The sequence below is a fragment of the Phacochoerus africanus genome, chromosome 13 (assembly GCF_016906955.1).
Source record: "Phacochoerus africanus isolate WHEZ1 chromosome 13, ROS_Pafr_v1, whole genome shotgun sequence".
Classification (NCBI taxonomy): domain Eukaryota; kingdom Metazoa; phylum Chordata; class Mammalia; order Artiodactyla; family Suidae; genus Phacochoerus; species Phacochoerus africanus.
Window position 1 is genome coordinate 64,150,444 of NC_062556.1, and position 22,632 is coordinate 64,173,075.

Sequence of the window (22,632 nt, forward strand, 5' to 3'; positions counted from 1 at the left end):
GAGCAAGGGCAGGGACCGAACCCGCAACCTCATGGCTCCTAGTCGGATTCGTTAACCACTGCGCCACGACGGGAACTCCTATGTCCCCATTTAAATCTATGTCCATTTATTTTATGTCCCCAAAAAAGATATTTTGCCACAAAAAACTAGGAAGATGCATCTATTTAAATCAATTATCACTCCTAATTTGAAAACAACTCATTCATGGCATTCCTCTGTTCTGCAGGTAAGGACCAGGAGTTGTCAGTGCTATGGCTCAGGTCGTCGCTGTGGCTGGGGTTTGATCCCTGGCCCAAGAACTCCCACATGCTTCAGGTATGGCCAAAAAGGGAGAAAAACAAAACAAAACAATTTATTCAGAACAAAGTTCCTAGGAGTTCCTGTCGTGGCTCAGTGGAAACAAACCCGACCAGTATCCATGAGGATGCAGGTTCAATCCCTGGCCTCATTTCAGTGGGTTAATTAATGATCCAGCGTTGCCATGAGCTTTGGTGTTGGTTGCAGATGTGGCTCAGATCTGTAGTTGCAGTGGCTGTGTTGTAGGCTGGCAGCTGCAACTCGGATTCAACCCCAGACTGGGAATTTCCACATATGCTGTGGGTGAAGCCCTAAAAAGACCAAAAAAAAAAAAAAAAAAGGTTCCTACTTCATTTGGAACCTCCCCAAATCCTCCAAACTTTTTTTCCCCGAAGTCACCACACAGCAAAGTTGTAATTCTTAGACATTTTCTTCTCCTGAAGACTCTTTCAACACAGACCAGCTAGGCCCCAACACTGGAATAAAACTCAGGCTGCAGTTCCATCTGGCCCAGCCTCAGTGTGGTTCCGTCAGCTTGGCTCAGGTGTGAAGTCCTGAATAGCATCCTCTGTGATTTGCTTCCTTTGGTCCCCGGTCCCTTGGGGTCATGACTCTTGTGGTCCACCTATCAGACGCAAGCTGTGCCTTCAGTTCCCCAGAGGAGTAAGTCATTGAAAACACGGAAAGTTAGAATAAAAGGCCCTGTGTTCACGGAGTAGCATTTGATGCATTTCCTTCTGTTCCACTGAGAGAGCTGAGTGAGAATACTAAGACTTTGATGTAGCATTATATGGGCCCTCTAATTCTCTCCAGTGCCTCTTCCAGCTGATTCCAGGTTTTTCTTTTTCTTTTTTAGGGCCACACCCTTGGCATATGGAGGTTCTCAGGCTACGGGTGGAATCAGAGCTATAGCCTCTGGCCTAAGCCACGGCCACAGCAATGCCAGATCCAGATCTGAGCTGCGTCTGCAACCTATAGCACAGCTCACGGCAATGCCAGGTCTTTAACCCACTGAGGGAGGCCAGAGATAGCACCTGCGTCCTCATGGATGCTAGTCAGATTCGCTTCTGCTGAGCCATGATGGGACGTCCACTCCAGGTTTTTCTTAACAACCTACTTCAGCTCGTGCTGTTTCTGCCCAAGTTTCTTTCTCTTTGGGCATGGCCAGCAGGTTTTTCTGTATCATCATACAAACACAGCAATTTCTTTTTTTTTTTTTTTTTGGCCAGGCCCACAGCATGTATAAGTTCCCAGACCAGGAATCGATCCCACACCACAGCAGCAACCCAAGCTGCTGCAGTGACAGTGCTAGATCCTTAACCCATTACACCTGAAGGGAACTCCAGGCAATTACTTTTTAATATTTAAGGCTCCATGGGAACACTCTGACAGACTTCAGCTCCTGCCCTAGGTTGTCCTACAATCCAAAATTAATTCTTGGCAAACAGTATGAGGTTTGAAGAGGAAGGGCAGTTGATTACACAGCTATGATTTCACTCCAAGTAAACAAAGTAATAAAGCAATTGAGCTTACTTTTTCATTTCATTTTTAAGAATGTCACCAGCCTACATGATTAGGAGAAAAGGCAAAGGGTTAAATAAATAAGCACTGATTTGTGTTCTTATTTCTGGTAATTATCCACAAGCTAATAACTGAGAGATTGCTTAAGCTCCAGAAACAAAACACGCAAGGCTCTCGCAGCCCGGAGGCAGGAGGTGAGATGGAAAAATCCCCAGTGCCCACAATGGCTTTGAACTTGAAGTCACTGTTCCACACCAGATCAGCCCTACTTTATGACTATGCCTATCCACCTTTCCTCTAGGCAACCGTTTAGCGCTGTCAGCAGAGACTCCAGGGTCTAGAACGTGAAGTTTGTCAGGCACATTCTGATAAGCAAAAATAACAGTACCAAAATTTAAGACCAGGTATCACATTTTACATACAGTATTGACAAGAGCTGCCCAACATGATAACCCCAATTTTTTTTTTTTTAGTATATGGATAACCCCAATTTAAAACGTAATGGCCTCTCTGCCTCTCATTCAGAGTTACGGTAGGGGTGGAGGGGGGAGTTAATTATAAATCATAATCTTTTCTATTTGGACAGTACTATTAAGTCAACGAGACAGACTTTAGGAAAATTCCAGCTAAACCAGTTCATTCTTTAAAGCATTAGGTCAATTATGAACAGACCAACCCTCAGTTTGAATAGCTGCATATTCAGAAAGAACAAAACATCCTTTGAAAAGCCTCTGTACATGGTCTATTAAAGGGCTGATTCGGTAGGAAGTAAATTGAGAGAGAAAACTCCATAGAGAATCCTAGGACATGCTTAAACAACTTCCTTAATTTATTTTGATACCTTCTCCCATTCACTTTAAAAAAAAAAAAAAAAAAAGTTGCTGGAGCTCCCTGGTGGCTCAGCAAGTTAAGGATCCCGAGTTGTAGATGCTGTGTTTCAGGTTAGACCCCTGGCCTCGCAAGAAGCCAAAAAAAAAAAAAAGAAAAAAGAAAAAAAAAGCTTCTTATAATCACAAAAGCTCAAGGAGGTAAGAAAAAAGCAACTGAAACAATACAAACAGCTTTTGTCAGAAGGGAATGGCCTGTAGGAGGTACTTTACAGATGGCCTGTCACCCCACAGGGCTAAGCCAGCCCCTGTGAGCTGAGTGCCATTTTCAAGGGAATCCGAGCAGGCCTGTCTGCTTCCCACCCCACAGTGGAAGTCACCTGTACCTCCTCAGAAGGAAGGGAGGAGACAGGGAAGAAAGAGCACTTCACAACCCCCCCCCCCCACAAAGGGCAAACCCCTTGCCCCCCGGGACCCAGCTGTGTAACCCAAAAGCTGAGGAAGTCCCACCAGCTCTCTCTCTCCAAAGAGGCAAGAGCCAAATGGGATCTTCCTCCTTATCCCCACGGAAGCAGCCCTCAAACCACAGCATATGCATACACAACCCCTTTAGTAATCTTTAAAAAAAAAAAAAAAAAAAGCATCCCACAAACTCCCTTTTTTTTCACCAGGAACCTCAAACAACAGGACAGTAGGGAAAATGGAATTACAACATTAATTCAAAGTAATGCTTAAGCGCCCATCAAAGTAACAGGCACTTTTCTAAGTTTTAGACCTCAGAGAGGGTCTTTTGTATGGAGCAGCTCACACTGGGGAAGGGAAGAGAGGCGAGAACCAAATTTAAGAGATGGCTCCAGGAGAATGATGATGACCAGACAGAAAATAAAACAGGGAGATGCAGCCAAGGGTGGGGGCAGCCACTCGAGATGGTGGTGAGGCAGAACACCGAGGCAGCAGGTGTGGACCAAGACTGGAAAGTCAAGAGCTAGCTCATTGTGTTCCAGGCAGAGACCAGCCCGAAGGCCTAAAGCACTTACAGAAAAACCTTGAAATGCTACGTCTTTGCCTCTAATTCAGCAGAGATCATAAAAGGGACTGAATCAGGGAGCTTAGGAGGGGAAGCTGGGCTTCAGGTCCCAGAGGAAAGCAGCAAACATCTCTTTCCATCCACCCCACAGGGTTTATACTAATATGTTCAATTGGCGAATAGAGCAACTGGCTCGGATTGGAACTGGACCAAGATCAAGATCACATGGCTGGTCATCAGCCAGGACAGTCACCACAGAGTTCGAATCACCCACGGACAGGGTCCTTCCGTCAGGGCTGTGGATTCGGCTTTCTCAGCCTCTGCAGAGCCCAAGGGCACAGGGGAGCCACCCAGGCCCTCGGAGTCCATGGCCCGCTCTTCCTCCTGGCCCACTGCAAAGGCGCTGCAGTCAGCTCATGGTCTAAGCGAGCAAAGACGGTGAAGGTCTGGGTCACCTGTGTGCCTGCGGGCCTCTCCACCTGGCTCAGGACTTCCCTGGTGCCTCATGGTCCCCTGGCCTCGGCTTCCTGTTCAGCTGGCCCTCTCTGCTGGAGCTAAGTGCCTTCACTGGCTGGACTCACACACATCTTCAAGGGACCCCTATACTCCCCCGGACTGGACCACGACAAGAGACCTCCCCATGACTGTCTTCATCACCCCAGTTCCCACAGCCCAGCAGGACCACCCAACCCAGACGCCCACCCACCGGGCCTGCCAGGTGCCACCTCATGGAGGACCCACTCTCCCTGTAGCTTTCACGGCCATCACGTCATGCACAAACCACAGGTCAAGGGCTGTCTTAGGAAGATACCTGCTCAAGTGGAGTTAGTAATAGTAATAGATTTTCACTCGTTTTCGCCAGCTTGGTCAAAGTGTAGCCATCACCCTGTCCAAGCTCCTGCCCAGACTCCACAGCATGGGAGAGGGGCACATTTTATGGAATACAAACTTCAGCTCCATTACAGCGGTGATATTATTTACCATCCAACGTAAGATACTCTTAGTAGTAAAACAGGGTGTGGTTAATAAATACAATATGATAAGGAGTGTAAACCAGGACTGTCCTAAGCAAACCAAAAGTTGCCCTCTGGTACAGGTGAAAAGGAAAATCTAAACTCCCCTGTGGAAATTTCAGGCCAGGGATCGAACCCACGCCACAGCAGAAACCCAAGCCCCTGTAAGGACAATGCCAGGTCCTTAACCCACTGTACCACAAGAGAACTCCGAAAAGGAAAATTAAAGAAAAAAAAGAGAAAGCAGCTCCACAACCTCAAGCGATCAAAAATTTTACTATTAATCTGTTTTTGTATCAACTCTAGGTATGTTTTTTCCCCCTCTGGGTGGGAAGGCTGCTACACCAAGTCATTTCCTTCCAAAATAAAAAGATGCAAGTGCAATGCATAGGATCATGGCCTGTCAGAAGACCTGGCTATAAAGAACACAAAATCTTTTCTCTACAATTAAGCCAAAAATCTGTCAGGGGACACTTCAGAAATAAAGATTGGGCTGGAACACTGACATCAGATTGCTAAGTCTAGGGAAGAAGCCCACACCTGTAGGGCATGCAATATGCTTTGGAGGTGCACTTCTTAAGAGATTTAAGAATCAAAGAGAATTTCTGCACAATCTAAGAAACAATGTAGTTTATAGAAGCCCCACCTGTTCTGTTCCTGGATCACACCAGCACCTCAGACTCAATTTAACTCTCCCTCCCCTGCCTTCCAAGGACCTCGGCCACATTCAACTTTCAACCTCTGAAGCTCAGACAGCACCATCCCCCCCACTTACTACGTTGTACTGCTTTGGGCCCAGAGATGTTTTAACCTCTGTGCACCTCCGTTTCCTTAGCTGGGGGCAAAGAAAGAGGCTACACTTGGCCAAACTTTTACAAATGTTATTTGGTAACACAGGAATCTGTGTAATGTAGATAAATATTCCTGAAAGTCTCAGCAGGTCCTGGAGTGAGTGGTCAGAGTGGCTGTGCTGGGAATTCTCTTGCGGCTCAGTGGGTTAAGGATCCAGCATTGTCACGGCTGTGTCTCTGGTTGTAGCTTACAGCTATGGCTTGGGTTTGAACCCTGGCCCGGGGAACTTCAGCATGCCTCAGAGATAGCCAAAAAAAAAAGAAAAACTGAGTGGCTGTGTCCATAGGAGGTGAGGCACTGCCTCCTACCGCAGAGGGAGGGGCGCTGAGGAGGAAGGGGCAGGGGAGGGGCAAGGCCTTCCCCTGTTGATCCTCAACCCGAGTCTTCAAAGATCACCAAACCTCACTGCATGTAGATGTTGGTGGAACCCAGTAGATGGGGCCGACTTTCTGAGGCGGGAGGAGGAGGAGCAGAGAGAGTTCCAGAGAACCCAGAGCACGGCAGGAGCTGGAGCCAGAAAGGGGCCTTAAGTGAGCACAGAAGCGGCCGGAAGCGGGGAGTGAGACGTCAGACCAAGCTCCCCGGGGCCCCAGGGGCCGAGGCGCGGCCCACTTCCTGCCCTGTGACCACCACCCTGGAGGCCAGGCCGGCCTCCCTGAGGTCTACACCCTCCACCAGGCTTGGCGCGGCGGGTCCTTCCACACACAGGGCGCCACAGCCCTGCTCAGGCTCCCCCCTTCCTGCTTTGAAATTCTTGCCAGGAATTCAAGCTCAACACGTGAAAGGGAGGAAACCACACATGGCTTTGAACCAGACCGGCTGGCTGTGACCCTGGGCTAGTTCTCCTCAAATGGCCCGGGCTCCTCTGTCGCCAGATTCTCAGAGTTAAGACTTTCTAGGAGAATTAGCCTGAGGTGACAGGGAGTCAGAATGGCGAAGCCTGCCTCAGGTTCATCTGCAGGTTGCGGGTCAAGTTCAATCTAACCAACGTGACCCTCGCCCACCCCACCTACCCCCCCCTCTTTGCCACAGGCCAACACCCAAGTTGAGCAGTAGCTGCTATTTACTCACTTGGTTCTGCCCTCACTAAAAAGGGCAGTTCCCAGAAATCAGAGATGAATTCCCTGCTCTGAGATGGTGTGTCTGCTGCCCTGCGGGATTCCTTCCTGCTGCACCTCATCCTTCCTGGCAGGCTTTCTTAGAAAATGTGTCTCCCCCTTACAGGAAAGGAAGCCCTCCTGAGGATCTGTGGTGAGGCAGCCCTGCGCGATTTCCTTTAATAAGACTTCGATTTAGGAGTTCCCTTTGTGGCTCAGTGGCAACGAATCGGACTAGCATCCATGAGGACGTGGGTTCGATCCCTGGCCTTGGTCAGTGGGTTAAGGATCCGGCATTGCTCTGAGCTGCGGTGTAGGTCACAGACATGGCTCGGATCCTACATTGCTGTGGCTGTGGTGTAAACCGGCAGCTGCAGCTCCAATTGGACCCCTAGCCTGGGAACTTCCATATGCCACGCTGTGGCCCTAAAAAGCAAAAAAAAAAAAAAAGACTTCGATTTACTTTGAGCGGCTCCTAGCAGAAATGACCAAAATCCACCCAAGAGAGGGAAGGTGGAGAGAGAGGGATCCTAATGTGGCTTACTCCAAGGGACTAATGTTCCCTTTAAAATATTTACGGAAAAACTAGGACTATGTCATACTCTAAGGGGAAAGAAAAAAGAGGATTTTGAGCTTGCCTGACAATAACAGAGCCATCTCTTTTTTCAGCTCTTAATATCAGATACACTAAGGACTTGCATGGGGTTTTTCCCAAAAGCAAAATAACTTGGTGAATTTGCATGTAGAGGAAAAGTTCAGGGGAGGAGTCTGAGTTACCTCATAGCCTCACAGAACCGCAGTGCTTACACTGGCCAGTCTCAAGCTAAAGACATTCCCATGTGGTGCTGGGGAACTAACAGCATCAATGAGTAATCTAATTTCTAGAGCAAAAAATTCTAGAACATTAAATGCCTGGCCCTGGCCCGCCTAGCCGGGGCGGGATGCGCTCTCCTTCCAAGCAGAGCACCCTGCAGGGTTTATGAAGATTGGCTCCGTGTATGAAGAGTTTGGGGGACCATACCCGAATTCAACTGAAAAAATATGTGGGGGCAGGTCTATGTTGAGCAGACTGAGTAGAGGGTAAGGCCGTGAGGAATCCTTGCTGCATCCAGTCCAACGGGACAAACTACCACAATACAAAGCGGCTCTGATCAATGACCAGTGGCATTGACTCTGACCAAGATGTCCATGGGACACGTGGGGTGTTCCATGTGCTCAGGCTACCACAACAAAGTGACAAAGACAGGGTGAGGGAGACAACAGAAAGTTATTCTCTCATAGCTTTGCAGGCGGGAGTCCAAGACCAAGCACTGGTGCCATTAAGGGAGAAAGGGACGCTGCCAGAAGTTGACTTGGGCCGTGCTGGTCACGCTGCTCTGCTTTCGCTGAGAATTCCGGCAGATGTTGAATTGCCAACATTAGAATTCGGATCCTGCATTGCTGTGGCTGTGGTACAGACCGGCAGCTGCAGCTCCAATTGGACCTCTAGCCTGGGAACTTCCATATGCCACCTGTGGCCCTAAAAAGCAAAAAAAAAAAAAAAAGACTTGGCAATTAGAATGGCCAAGGTGCTTCCACAGACAGCAGCTCAGTTCTGAGTATAAATTACATTCCTTTTGTTGCTTTTTTAATAGATCTTAATTTCTGTGGGGCAGTTACTAAGGGGTCACTTCTGGTTCATCAGAGATGGATATTATCTGCACCCCTTCCCATATTACTGCCCTGCTGCCTGGCCCTGCTGGATTGGAGGCGGGGGAGAAAAACAGTGTACAGAACTTTATTCATTTATTGTACTAAACCTAAAATCTAATTCTTGGAACACATTGTGAGTAGGTTTTATTTTCCCAACTTCTCAAAGAGGATACCAAAGCCGAGAGTGGTTACATGTCTTGCATGAGGTCACACAACACATAAAACCCTGGCCTAGGACCCAGGCCCCCTGGTTCCAATCCGACACTCTCTCCTTATACTCAGCTTGCCTCTAAGGCAGAGGTATCAGCAATTCCAAATTTTAAAAAACCATAACTGAATAAGCCTACTAAGGGCAAGATGCTCAACTAGGCACTGAGAGCTGTAAGGTTTCTGCCCCCGAAAAGCTAACAATGGTTTTCTTAGTTTTATTTTTGTTGTTTGTTTTTTCTTTTTTGGCCACCCCATACTTGGAGTTGCTGGGCCAGAATTAGATCTGAGCTGCAGAACCAAAGCTGGAGCAACAGCAGATCCTTTAATCCACTGTGCCAGGCCAGGGATTGAACCTGCCTCCTTGGCACTGCAGAGATGCAGAGACACTGCTGATCCCGTTGTGCCACAACAGACACTCCATAGTTTTTTTAAAAGTCACAAATGAATAAAGACTTAAAAAAACACTTGATCAGGGAGTTCCTGTTGTGGCTCAGTGGTAATGAAACCAACTAGTATCCATGAGGATTCTGGTTCAATCCCTGGCCTTGCTCAATGGGTTAAAGATCCAGCGTTGCTGTGCGTTGTGGTGTAGGTTGGAAGCTGCAGCTCCAATTCAACTCCTAGCCTGGGAACTTCCATATGCCACAGACGTGGCCTTAAAAAGCAAAAAAAAAAAAAAAAACACCTTGATCATTTAAAACAATGAAAAGATATGATAAAAGACTGAATTTTGTGGCGTTCCCGTCATGGCTCAGTGGTTAACAAATCCGAATAGGAACCATGAGGTTGCGGGTTCGATCCCTGGCCTCACTCACTGGGTTAAGGATCTGGCATTGCCATGAGATGTGGTGTAGGCCGGCAGCTACAGCTCTGACTGGACCCCTAGTCTGGAAACCTCCATAAGCCACGGATGCAGCCCTAGAAAAGACAAAAAAAAAAAAAAGACTGAATTTTGCAATTTATTTACTGTCTGCATTTATTAAGGACCTAACACGCAGCAGGCACTTACACATACTCTATCAGTTAACATCTATTAAAAAGGCTCCATCAACAATCAGAACTCATATAAAGGCCACACTTGGATTCTACAACACTGAGATCTCAACGCCTCCAGGCCAAGGCTAAAGTTTTAGGCCAACAATAAATCTCCCTTCTGTATAAAATAAGACAGACACCTTGCATACTATCTTGAGAGGGAAAGCAAGCACACACTGCATAGGTGGGGAAGGGTCTCTTCAAGAGAAGTGAAAAGTAGTAGCCAACTGGGTTTATCACATAATCTCAGTCACATTCTGACCAACAAAACACACCACTAAGGGTCTGCAAATAAAGCAATTTATTAGGTGAGCAATTTTATGCTCACCAGCTTCCAGGTGACAAGTGTGAGATTTCCGCTCAATTACCCTTATAAACACAATCCATCCAGGCATTCTGGTCTGCCCAGCGGGACGAAATAAACACTGCGACACAGAAGCCAAAGCTCATGCTCTGGATTTTGTCACCCTGACTCAGTTCTGAGCTCCACGGTGTCCTACTTTGGCAAAATGAGGACAAAACCAGGTCCGACATGGGTTCACTATGACGATCCAAGGACTAGGTATATCTAAGATCCCCCACAACAGCAAGCCTCCTTCCTCCCCAGTACGCTGCTGAGTTCCCAGAGGGATAAACAAGCCCTCCTGGGCCAGTTGTTCTCATGCTTTGAGAGGAACTTCAAAAGGAGGTACAGATGAGGGCAGATCAGAACCCCTGGCCAGAACAACAAAAATTTGTAAAAAAGGTTGTGACCTTTAGAAACTGTTACTCATTGGTTCTTGGCCTTTGCTGTCTACAAGACACAGAGAAACTTTTAAAACTATGAACGTCTGGGTTCCATGCTCAGAAATGATTCAAATTTTATGTCTGTCCAGGAGATTCAATCAACATTGAGGGCTGAGAAACTGCTGTGTATTCATTCACTAGTAAGAACTTAGACAAAATAGAAGTTCCCGTTGTGGTGCAGTGAAAACGAATCCGACCAGGATCCATGCAGATGTGGGTTCGATCCATGGCCTCGCTCAGTGGGTTAAGGATCCGGCATTGCCATGAGCTGCGGTGTAGGATCACAGACGCGGCTTGGACCTGGCGTTGCTGTGGCTGTGGTGTAGGCCGGCAGCTGTAGCTCTGATTAGACGCCTAGCCTGGAAACCTCCATAAGCCACCGGTGCGGCCCTGAAAAGAGAAAAGACAAAAAAAAAAAAAGAACTTAGACAAAATAAAGTTAGAAAGCTTAATACAAAAATACATATATAATACAAATAATTCTAATAATAAAAGATATAATATATGCCAACAATTGTTTGAAGAAGGCCACTTCCAAGTGTATATTTAGGAAAGACAGCACCAAGAACCAGCCTGCATTCGTTAAGAGGAAATTATGTCACGCTAACCCCAAGTTTCCTCTTTGTAGGGATTCAGAACTACTGCCCAGTAGTTAAGATGCCTCTGAACTCCTGACCTCTCCTGATACCTGTGGCCAAGTTCATCCACTGGCCAAGGTGTCCAGGAGCAGATTGGCCTCAACCTGGAAGAGTTCCAGGACCAAGACTACAAAAGTTTTCAACGAATTTTCTACAGGCAACAGTGAGATATGGAACTTTGACACCAACAAAACAAACTTAAAAAGGAGCAGTCTGTATGGGGATAAACTGTGAGGTGAGTTGACCATGGATCCAACACTTCTCCACTGGATGACTGCCAATGAGGCCCATGTTTTATCTCCAGCTCAGACGCCTCTGAGCCCCCATGACACATGATTAATTGCCTGCTCAACCTCTCCCATGTGTAGCCGGCATCTCAATCCTAACTCAGGGAAGACCAAACTCCTGGTATGCTCCAACCCGTTCCTCTTCCAGGATTGAGCATTTCATTTCTTCACAGGCACTCAGGCCACATCCACAAAGACAACCTTGATGTCTCTTCCTCAAGTTCCACCATCTACCTAGGACCAAAGCCACCAGCCACCCAGCCCACCTCCCAGCTCCACCTTTAAATAAGCTGTTCTTTGAATCCAGATACTCACCATTACCACCCTGGTCAAAGCCACTATCATCTCTGGCCTGAACTCCTGTGACATCTCCTGCTGATCTCGACATTTCTGCCCATAACTTTCTTCACTCTATATCCAGTACATCTATCAGAGTGATCTTACTAAATTCAGAGTGGACCGTGTCCTACCTCTTCTCAAAACTTTCCAGTGGCCCCCCCCATTCACACCAATGGAAGTGAAGGGAAGAAGCCCAAGTCCTCCAATGGCCAATGGAGTCCCCAGCATCTCGTCTCCTACACCTGTCCTTCCCCCTGAATGCGCATGACTCAATCCTCACCTCCTTCAGGCCATCACTCGAGTGTGTTGTCTTCTCTGCGAAGCTCTCCCTGGCCCCCATAAAACTGACACACACACACCCCCCTAACACACAGACATGCAGACTCCCTCTTAACCTTGTTCCCATTTTCAGCACTTACAACTATCGGACACACTATATATTACTTGTTTATCTTATTTAAAATCCGATGGAGGGAGTTCCCATTGTGGCTCAGCAGTAACAAACCTGACAAGGATCCATGAGGACTTGAGCTCAATCCCTGGCCTTGCTCAAAGGGTTAAGGATCCGGCATTGCTGTGAGCTGTGATGTAGGTCTCAGACATGGTTTGGATCCTGCATGGCTGTGGGCATAGGCAAGAGGCTACAGCTCCAACTTGCCCCCTAGCCTGGGAACTTCCACATGCCTCAGGTGCAGCCCTAAAAAGACCAAAAAAAAATAAAATAAATAAAATAAATAAATGGGGTTAAGGATATGGTGTTGTCACTGCTGTGGCCCAGGGTTTTCCTTGGCCCAGGAACTTCCTAGGACTTGGTTTTTTTTTCCCCAGCAGCTAGCAGTATTTACAGAATGAATAATAATGCCTGCCTCCCCCACTAGATGGTGTGAGCTCTTTGAGAAGAGAAATGTTCTTTTATTTTATGGATTTGAACCTGGCAACAAAGAAGGCACTCAGAAGTTTGCTGATTTTTTTTTTTTTTTTGTCTTTTTAGGGCTGCACCCACGGGATATGGAAGTTCCCAGGCTAGAGGTCAAATTGGAGCGACAGCTGCCAGCCTGCACCACAGCCACAGCAACACCAGATCCTTAACCCACTAAGTGAGGCCAGGGATCAAACCTCATGAATACTAGTTGGGTTCATTACAGCTGAGCCACAACAGGAACTCCTGAATGAATACTTTAAACCATAGAGAATCGGTACCAAATCAGAACCTTTGATCTTTCACCATGCTCAAATAGAAACGGACTTGGAAGGCTTAGAAAGACCTGAGAAGTGGTTCCCAAACTTAACATTTGAATCACCCAGGAAGCATGTCTAAAAATTCCGATTTCAGGATGCTACCTCCTCCCTGACCCTACCCCAACCCCGAGAGAGTACAGTCTTATGAGTAAGGAATAAGACTCAGAAATTCACCTTTTTCACCTATCTGGGAAATAAACCATGGCACTTTCCAAACGAAAATACTAGTGTACAACTAACTAAAAAGAGGAAGGTGGCATGGCTATCTTTTGATGTTTATCCACTGCTTACTGTTTTCCAGACACTATGCTAAATGTTTCACCAGTGTTGGGTTCATTAAATGCTCTCACATTCAGGAAAGAATTGCTGAATGAACGAATGACTCCAAGGGTGTATCTGAGGCTGAATGAGTGGGATTCAATGTCAGCAGATGAGCTGAAGACGTCAAGGGGAACTGACAAGTTGATGCCTTAAGAGCTGAATGGAGGAGCTCCTGCTATAGCCCAGTGGGATCGGCAGTATCTCTGGAGGGCACTGGTACACAGGTTCAATCCAAGGCCCAGTACAGTGGGCTAAGGATCTGGAGCTGCTGCTGGATCTGATCCCTGGCCCAGGAACTCCATACACCGCAGGACAACCTAAAAAGAAAAAAGAGGAGTTCCCTTCATAGCTCAGTGTCTTACAAATCCGACTAGTATCCATGAGGATGCGGGTTCAATCCGTGGCCTCGCTCATTGGGTTAAGGATCCAGCGTTGCTGGGAGCTGTGGTGTAGGTCGCAGACGTGGCTTGGATCCTGTGTTGCCGTGGCTGTGGCTGTGGCTGTGGCTGGCAGGTGCAGCTCTGATTCAACCCCTAGTCTGGGAACCTAGGGGTGTGGCCCTAAAAAGCAAAAAAAAAAAAAAAAAGAATCGAATAGATAAGGATGCCAGCAACCCACAACCCATGGCAACATAGAAGCAGCATAATAAAGAGAAGGTAGGAAAATATGCTCCAGATGCTTATGTAGGTAAAACGTGTTATCAGTCACTCATCTGACTTTTAAATGTCTGCTAGAGTCAGCATATTCATTTATTACTCACTCAACCAGTGGGAACGAAAGCCAGGCAGACAGGAGCACTGCCAGCCTCCGGGTGTGCTGAGGATGAGGGTAGAGTCCCAGCGGGGGCACTCAGAGCCCCCAGCTCTGGGGCTCCTCCCAGACCTGGATTTCCTCATATGTCAAATGAGTATTGTCACAGGCCACCTGCCTCCAAGGAATGTTTGAGGTTTAAATGAGACATTAAATGTAAAAACAAGAGTCCCTGTGTGGGTCAGAGGGTTTTGAACCCAACTAGTAACTATGAGACTGCAGGTTCGATCCCTGGCCTTGCTCAGTGGGTTAAGGATCTAGTATTGCCTGTGTTGCCACAAGCTGCAGTGTAGGTCACAGATATGGCTTGGATCTAGCTTTGTTGTGGCTATGCCACCGGCTATGGCTCCATCCAACCCCTACCCTGGGAACCTCCATATACCACAGGTGTGGCCCTAAAAGGCAAAGAAAAACACACACCCCCACACAACCTGAGGCCTTACCTCTGGACTGGGTGAGTTGCAACAGGATCGATCATCTCCAGCCTCCCAATTTTTTTTGTAGGGCCACAGGTAAGGCATTTTTAAGTTCCCAGCCTAGGGGTCAAATTGGAGCTGGAGCTACTGGCCTACCCCACAGACAGCCTACACCACAGCTCACAGCAACGCTGGATCCTTAACCTACTGAGTGTGGCCAGGGATCGTATCCACATCCTCATGGATGCTAGTCAACTTTGTTTCCACTGAACCACAATGGGAACTCCCAGTTTCCCAATTTTAATTTTAATCTGCAGGGCTGAAGACCTGAGTCCACCTGATTCTGCAGCGCATTTATTCCCACTGCATACAGCTACCCACTTTTGCCTCATAGCGGACACAAAAACACAGAAAAGTGCCCACAGGGGCTTATTTCATGGGACACAGTTCCCTGGCCCCCTTACAGCTACAGGTGGAGATCTACGATGAAGGTGTTCCGTGTCCCACAGAGCAGACACAGCCCTGGGAGGTGTGAAAAAATTAACAGAGGAGCTCCCGCCATGGTACAACACAATCATCAGTGTCTTGGGAGCACTGAGATTCAGGTTCTATCCCCAAGGGTTTAGGATCTAGGGTTGCTGCAGCTGCAGCTTGGGTTGAGGCTGAGGCTCAGATCCGAACCCTAGCCTGGGGACTCCATAGGCCAAGAAGGGGCCAAAAAAAAAAAAATTAACAGAAGATGAATTAAATAGTTGAGCAACCAGAGCGGGGAGCTCTCAGGGCCTGCAACAATAGCAGAGGCCATCCAAAAGAAGGTAAGTCTCCTCTTTCATGGCAAGGACTCAGTGAAAACCCATGGGCTCTCCCAACTTTCTTTCTCTTTGTTTTTTATAATTTTTTTCCATTATAGCTGGTTTACAGTGTTCTGTCAATTTTCTACTATGCAGCAAGGTGATCCGGTCACACATACATGTATACATTCTCATCATACATTATCATGCTCTTCATCATAAGTGACTAGACATAGTTCCCAGTGCTACACAGCAGGATCTCATTGCTTATCCATTCCAAAGGCAATAGTCTGCATCTATTAATCCCAAATTCCCAGTCCACCCCAACTCCCTCTCCCTCCCCCTTGGCAACCACAAGTCTGTTCTCAAGTCCATGACTTTGTTTTCCGTGGAAAGTTTCTTTGTGCCCTATATTAGATTCCAGATGTAAGTGATATCACATGGTATTTCTTTCTCGTTCTGACTTACTTCACTTAGCATGAGAGTCTCTAGTTCCATCCATGTTGCTGTAAATGGCATTATTTTGTTCTTTTGTAAATGGCATTATTTTGTTCTTTTGTATGGCTGAGCCAACTTTCTCTTCATCTCCATAAAAGTGCTCTCCTTCCTTGCCCTTTGGGGTTTTGCACCTGCCTCACCATGGTTGCAATTCTCTGCTGATACCAAATAAATCCATCTTTTCGAGAGAAATATCTAACAGTCTATGTGTTTCAGGTCAACAAAGGGAAGGGAGTCAACATGTTGAGAGATCCCTGGAAAACTCTGAAAGGTAAATTATCCACTAGACACATCTGAAAGGACACTAGTTGAAACCTCTCAGGCTGACCAGATGCAGGACTATGAAGACCCCCAAATCAAGAATAAACCTCAGGAGATAAACTTAAATTGGTTATGCTATTTATTTCACTGTAAAGACTTAGTAGTAAATTTTAGTGTATCTTTAGGGTGTTCGTTCACCTTGCTGGGGCTGTCGTTACTGTACTAAAATTACCCAAAGTAATCAAACTGAATGCTTAAGAAAGGGGAGCAGGCCCAGGCCACAGAAAAGGCCCTGGAGAGCCCACGCAGCCTCCTTCTACAAAATTTGGATTTCTGAACAAGATTAATACAAGTGGTATTCTGAACGTGCAAAGAATCCTAGCTTGCAATTAAATATTCCTACGCATTCACGATTGATAGTTACTGAGGGCCTACCATGACCAACCTCTAAACCATCTCAGCACTCGGCCAGTTCTCATCCCCTCATGTCCTCTGCTTCTCTAACAAGAGTCTCCAGAATCTGTCTTGACACCAGTGGCAGTTTCCACAACAGCACTCCCCTTGCAAGGTGACAGTTCACTGACTGAGACACAGCCAGCACAAGGGAGCCAAGATTTAACTACTCCCCGATGGGACAAGTGCATCTGGTCCCTGCTCAACTTTCACCTCTGGGGACAGGTCCTCTCCTAACCCCCAACCTGCTGCCTCTGGGACAAGCCTGGGAGAGAAATGCAGAGCTCACCCCAGAGGCCTGCTGTGCAGGACAGGAGGGATATCGCAGGGAGCGTCCCAGCAGACTGGACATCCCAGTGCCCAGCTGGACACAGCACAGAAACCGTGCCACTGATTTCCCAAGATGGGAAGGAGGAAGAATTATTCAATAAATTGGGAAAATAGGCTGTTTTGGAAAAAATGAGATCTATCTTATATCAAACAGTAAAAGAAATTCTACCTGCCTTTACTATTAGAAATTATATAAGAAGAGTTAAAATAAAATGCTCACAGAGATCTAGACGACGCTGGGATTTTATGAGACTGACATGCTACCTACTGCGCTAACGAGGCAACAGTGATACTGGGATTTTAAAAAGACATTATTTCAAAAGCAACAGGAGAGAAAAGGCGTGATATAATTAATGATATAATTAGAAACCTCTAAACTAAATTAAGAGACAAATGAAAATCTGGTAAAATATTATAAGCACTCTTACAAGTTATTTCAAAAATACAAAAGCCTCATAGGGGAATTCCCTGGTGGCTCAGCAGGTTAAGGATCTGCCAGTGTCCCTGCTGCAGACTGGGTTCAACCCCTAGCACAGGAACTTCCCCATGCTGTGGGTGTGGCCAAAAAAGGGGGGGAAAATGCCTCACAGAAAAAAAAAAAAAAAATCACTTAGTACATGATTCAAGAAAATACAAATAAATGGTCAACTGACACACAAAAAAAAGGTTAAAAAAGGTTCCATCACTCCAAATCAAATTTAAACCAAAACTTGTTCGTCATTATTTTTAGCTTTTACACCTAGAAAAAATATATATAATTCAGATATTCAAACATGATAGTGAAGTAAGCCCATAGCTAGTAAGAGGGCAAACTGGTCTGAATCTTATATAAAACAATTTAGCCTTTCACCAGTTATTCTACTATTTCTGGGACTATAGAAAAACATGCATCATAATACATGCTCCTGGATATGCATTATCTCATAATTAGAAATAAACCATTAACTCAAAATGAAAGACTGAAAAAAATATAAGTAAACACTGAGTTTTAAAAATTAAATGTTGGGAGTTCCCGCTGTGGCTCAGTGGTTAACAAATCCAACTAGGAACCATGAGGTTGCGGGTTTGATCCCTGGCCTTGCTCAGTGGGTTCCGGATCCGCAGTTGCCGTGAGCTGTGGTGTAGGTTGAAGACGCGGCCCGGATCCTGCATGGCTGTGGCTGTGGCTGTGGCTGTGGTGTAGGCCAGCAGCTACAGCTCCGATTAGACCCCTAGCCTGGGAACCTCCAACACCGGGAGCGGCCCTAGAAAATGCAAAAAGATTAAAAAAAAAAAAATTTAAAGGCTAACTATAGAAAATTTCAAAGCGTTCAGGATCCAAAGTCATTTCATTTTATAGAAAAGATGTGTACATACATGCAGGTGTACATAAGGATTTCTAGAGGAAAGACCAAAACAACTAAAATATCAACCAAGTGCACTTGGCTAAGAAATCCTTATTTCTTTCTTGTTGTAAAGCTTTAAACTTCTTTAAAAAAAAGAAATACATATTCTCCTCTAAAATTCACAATAATTACCAGTAGCCATAATGTATGATTCCCCTTAGCCCTTAAGTGCCAACTATTATGAAAACAAATGACATTTAAGAAAAAATGCAAATACCCAATAAGAAGCTGGAACACCATTTGGCATTTCACCAGTTCCAATTATCTTACTTTTGGGAATATAAAAAAAAGGGGGAAGATATAGTAAAATACACAGTCATGGATATGGATCATATCATAATTAGAAATAAACAGTGTTAAAAATGAAAGATTGCATAAATTACCATTAAATACCCGGTTTTAAACATAAATAAACACTAACCATAAAAAATTAAGGATTAAAGATTCAAAACTATTTAGTTTTATAGAAACGACGTGTGAGCAGAAGATTTCTAGGGAAAAGACTGAAAAACAACCAAAATAGCATCAAATGTACTTGGCTAACAGAAAAAAATCCTTGGGGAGTTCCTGTTGCAGCTCAGTAGTAGTGAAACCGACTAGTATCCATGAGGACCTGGGCTTGATCCCTGGCCCTGCTCAGTGGGTTAAGGATCTAGCATGGCCATGAGCTGTGGTGTAGGTCGCAGATGCGGCTCGGATCTGGGGTTGCTGTGGCTGTGGTGTATGTAGGTCGCTGACACAGCTTGGATCCCATGTTACTGTGGCTGCGGTGTAGGCTGGCGGCTGCAGCTGCAAGTCAACCCCCTAGTCTGGGAACCTCCATAGGCCGAGAATGCGGCCCTTAAAAAAAAAAATTGCTCCTGCTGCTGCAGTAGGAAAACTGGACACGGGTGCCTAACAAAATCAGACAAGTCCTCACCTATCCCATTTACAGACACATACATTTTGAAAATCCACAAACACAAGATGCTCTGAGAATTCCTTGCCCTGCCAGAAGTTACAGTAACCACACCCATAAGCCTAGGCTCTACTTTACTCAAGGGCCACCAAATGGCCAAGAGATGTAGCTACACACACTGAATACACCTCCAGCAAAACAAGCTTCCAACCCTTGGGGACCCTCCGCTAGGCCATCCCATTAAAAAGGAAATTATCAGAGTATGGATTAGGGGCCAGAAACAAAAGACCTCATAATGAGCCAAGTGTGATTAAAGGCCAAAGGTTCAGGCCCACCTAGTTAAGTAGTCCTAGCTACTAGATAAAAACTTTTAGTTAAGAGTTTCACCAGAGTTCAGTAGTGGCTCGGCGATTAACATCCAAGAGGTTGCTGGTTCGATCCCTGGCCTTGCTCAGTGGGTTACGGGTCTGGCATTGCGGTGAGCTGTGGTGTAGGTTGAACAAACAGCTCAGATCCCGAATTGCTGTGGCTCTGGCATAGGCCTGAGGCTACAGCTTCTACTGGACCCCTAGCCTGGGAACCTCCATGTGCCGCAGGTGCGACCCTAAAAAAAAGGAAAAGAGCTTCACCTCTGTAAGCTGTTTTTCTTTTTTTTTCTTTTTTTTTTTTCTTTTCCCACTGTACAGCAAGGGGGTCAGGTTATCCTTACATGTATACATTACAATTACATTTTTCCCCCATTTAAGCTGTTTTTCATCAGGGTTTGCTCCCAGCTCAGGACGCTTCAGTGGATTTAGGACCAAATGATTCCTGGGCCGGACCACCAGCACTGTCAGACCATGCACTGCTTCTCTGAAGGCTAGAGATCTGGGTAAGACCCCACAAGCCTCAGGGACCCCATCCCCAGAGTGGTCCTCAAAAGGGGACGTAGAAATATTTGCAATAGGGAAAGAGGCTAGCCAAGTTCATGCTCCAGTGCTGGCTGTGCCTCAGGGGCCAAAGCAAAACGTGCCCAAGAGCAGTGCCCCAGTAATTAAAAAATAGTGTAGTTTTTTCACCCACATGTAATTTGCCACAACTAGGTACCAAAATAGTGAGAGACGCACACGGAGAGGGAGGGAGCGAGACACAGTCACAAAAACACAGACAGAGGGAGCTCAGTGCAGTTTGGTACGCAGTTGTCATCTAAGAATATAGGAAAAGGTGGGGACATTGGAAGATGGCAACTGGTCCAGGGCACTAAATAAATAAAGGAAGCTGTTCATAAGATGCTTGCTTAGGGGGGAAAGGGTGCAGCTTTAGCTCAGAACTTCGAACTCCTTAGCAATACTGGGGAAGCCGGCTACACAGAGTAGGGGGCGGAGAGGGGGCGCAGTGCGTTCTCCTGCTGGGTGTAGATTCCCACTGGGCAGCCCAGGTTCTCCGCCTCTCCCCCTCCTGCCCCAGCTGCTCCCCCTGCTCCTCCTCCTACGGGCTGGCGGAGCAGCGAGAGGAAAGGCAGGGACACCCGGCAGCCCCGCCACCAGGGCCTCCTCCCCCGCCCTGCTCCTCCGCCCCCGCGCGCCCAGGCTCAGGTGGGGACCACGCGACCCGCATGGGGCCGCCCCATTGTCGGCGGAAAGCCGGGCGGCCTGGGCACCGGCGGGAAGCTCTTGCTCGCCCCAACCCTCTGTTCCCGAAAGGCGCCGGTGCGGCGGCGGCGGTGTCACAGCTCAGGCGGGGCGCTCACCAGAACAACACGCGCGAGCAGACGTTCGCGTCCCGAAGCGGGTTGGGCTTCACCTCCGGGTACACCGGCAGCATCCTGACGGCCAAGGCGGGTGCGGGCCGGGGTCGCACAGCTCCCGCGGCGGTGCCGCTCACGCTGCTCCCGGAAGGGTCGGCGGAGATGCTGGACCTCTGGCTGGCGCGGGGGTCCGCCTGCAGGAGCCCAAGAATCACTCGCTTCCGGGAGTGGAACGCCTGCGGCCCGCCTCCCAGGCCGCGCCGCCTCCCGGGGCCGCCTCGGGGCCGCCAGCTACGCGCCGCTGCAGGATCTGCCGGGAGCCGGGTGCAGCGGACGCGTGCGAGCGGCGAGACAAAGGGGTGACTCGGCTGCCGCCGTCCGCAGCTTGGTGAAGGGGCGAGGCGAGGCCGAAGGTGCCGTTGGATGGAAGCGGGTAGACCTACCACGCGATACAGTCTCCGAGCCGAGACACCCACGTGCTCGCACCTGGCTGCTAGCTCAGCCTCAGTTCTTGCTCCCAGCCCAGGCACCCAGCCAGAAGAGGTGGAGAGGGAGAGGCGTGGCATTTGCCCGCCCCTGCAGTTCAGAAACGCCCCCTCGGCTGCAGCTTTCCGAAGACCCAGAGAAGGCCGGCTGTAGGCATTAGGAGTCCGCCCTCTGGGCAACCTGCCCTCCTCACGACCAAACTAGGGTGCTTTGGGAGGTTCTCCATCCTGCGGCTAAACATTTGACCTGGGACAACGGCTGGATTTAGCACAGACGCGTTTGTAACGCTGCAAGACCTAAAGATATGTAACAGAGAATTAGGAGAACTCAAAAAATTTTGGAAGACGAATGCACGCTTCCAAAGGGCTTTTGAGATCTCACATTACTGCATGGTGCGGGGGGACCTCTGTAAGCTTTTTGCTGCCCTCTTAGATTGGGAAAGGGGAATATGGTGAGAGATTGCCTTATGATTTCTTTCATCATGTGCTCAGAACCTAGTGGAATAACAGTGGTACATTTTATAAAACACCGGTTATAGGCACTTCTGGGGACCTGACTGCACTTTTCACTCTAATGATGCCCTAATAAAGAAGGTATTACTATCCCTGTTTTACAGATGAGAAAGATAAGGCTCAAGGACAGAACTTGTCCAAGGATTGAAAATCAATAAACAGGAGTTCCTGCTGTGGCACAAGGGTATGGGAGATGTCTCTGCGGCATGTGGACACAGGGTTCATCCCTCCCCTGACACAGTGGGTTAATGGATCTGGCCACCCAGCTGCAGCTCAGATCTGACCCCTGGCCCAGGAACTCCATATGCTTCGGGCTGGCCAAATAAAAATAAAATAAAATAAAATAAAATCAGTAAATAATGAATTCTGATTTGGACCAAGTGAAAGTCCAGCATGGTCTCAACCCGTAGGTGGACAGTGTGCATGAAAAGTGCCTAGAATATGCTGTTTGGATGAATGAATGACTGCAGGTCTGAATGAACCAAATCTTGGGCATCTTCTCTTCCCTTCCACTCTAAATGAAGAAAGCTCAAAGTTCTTTGTGTTTACAATGATAACATCTTTTTTATTCTTTTGAGTATTTCAATGTATCTTGACTAAAATACTGTTATTGTTACTTTTTTTGCTGTACCCGGTAGCATGTAGAAATTTCCAGTTGGGGACCGAACCTGCACCGTAACAGTGACCTGATCCACAGCACTGACGTTGTCAGGATCCTTAACCCACAGAGACATGTGGAAACTCTTAAAATAGTGTTATTAATAATGGCTTTTTTTTTTTTTTTAAGGGCTGTACCCATGGCACATGGAAGTTCCTGGGCTAGAGGTCAAATCGGAGCTGCAGCTAGCAGCATATGCTGCAGCCACAGCAACAAGGATCTAAGTT

At 47.2% G+C, this 22,632-nt stretch overlaps 1 protein-coding gene across 1 annotated transcript in view; it reads right to left on the bottom strand.

Moving 5' to 3' along the window:
* The window catches only part of ABCC4 (ATP binding cassette subfamily C member 4), a 219,713-nt gene extending 198,434 nt beyond the window's left edge, over positions 1-21,279 (bottom strand). The window contains exon 1 of the mRNA XM_047756442.1: positions 20,753-21,279. Coding sequence (XP_047612398.1) covers positions 20,753-20,826 — 74 coding nt within the window. The 5' untranslated portion in view covers positions 20,827-21,279. The remainder of the gene's footprint in view (positions 1-20,752) is intronic.
* Positions 21,280-22,632: the final 1,353 nt, after the last annotated feature.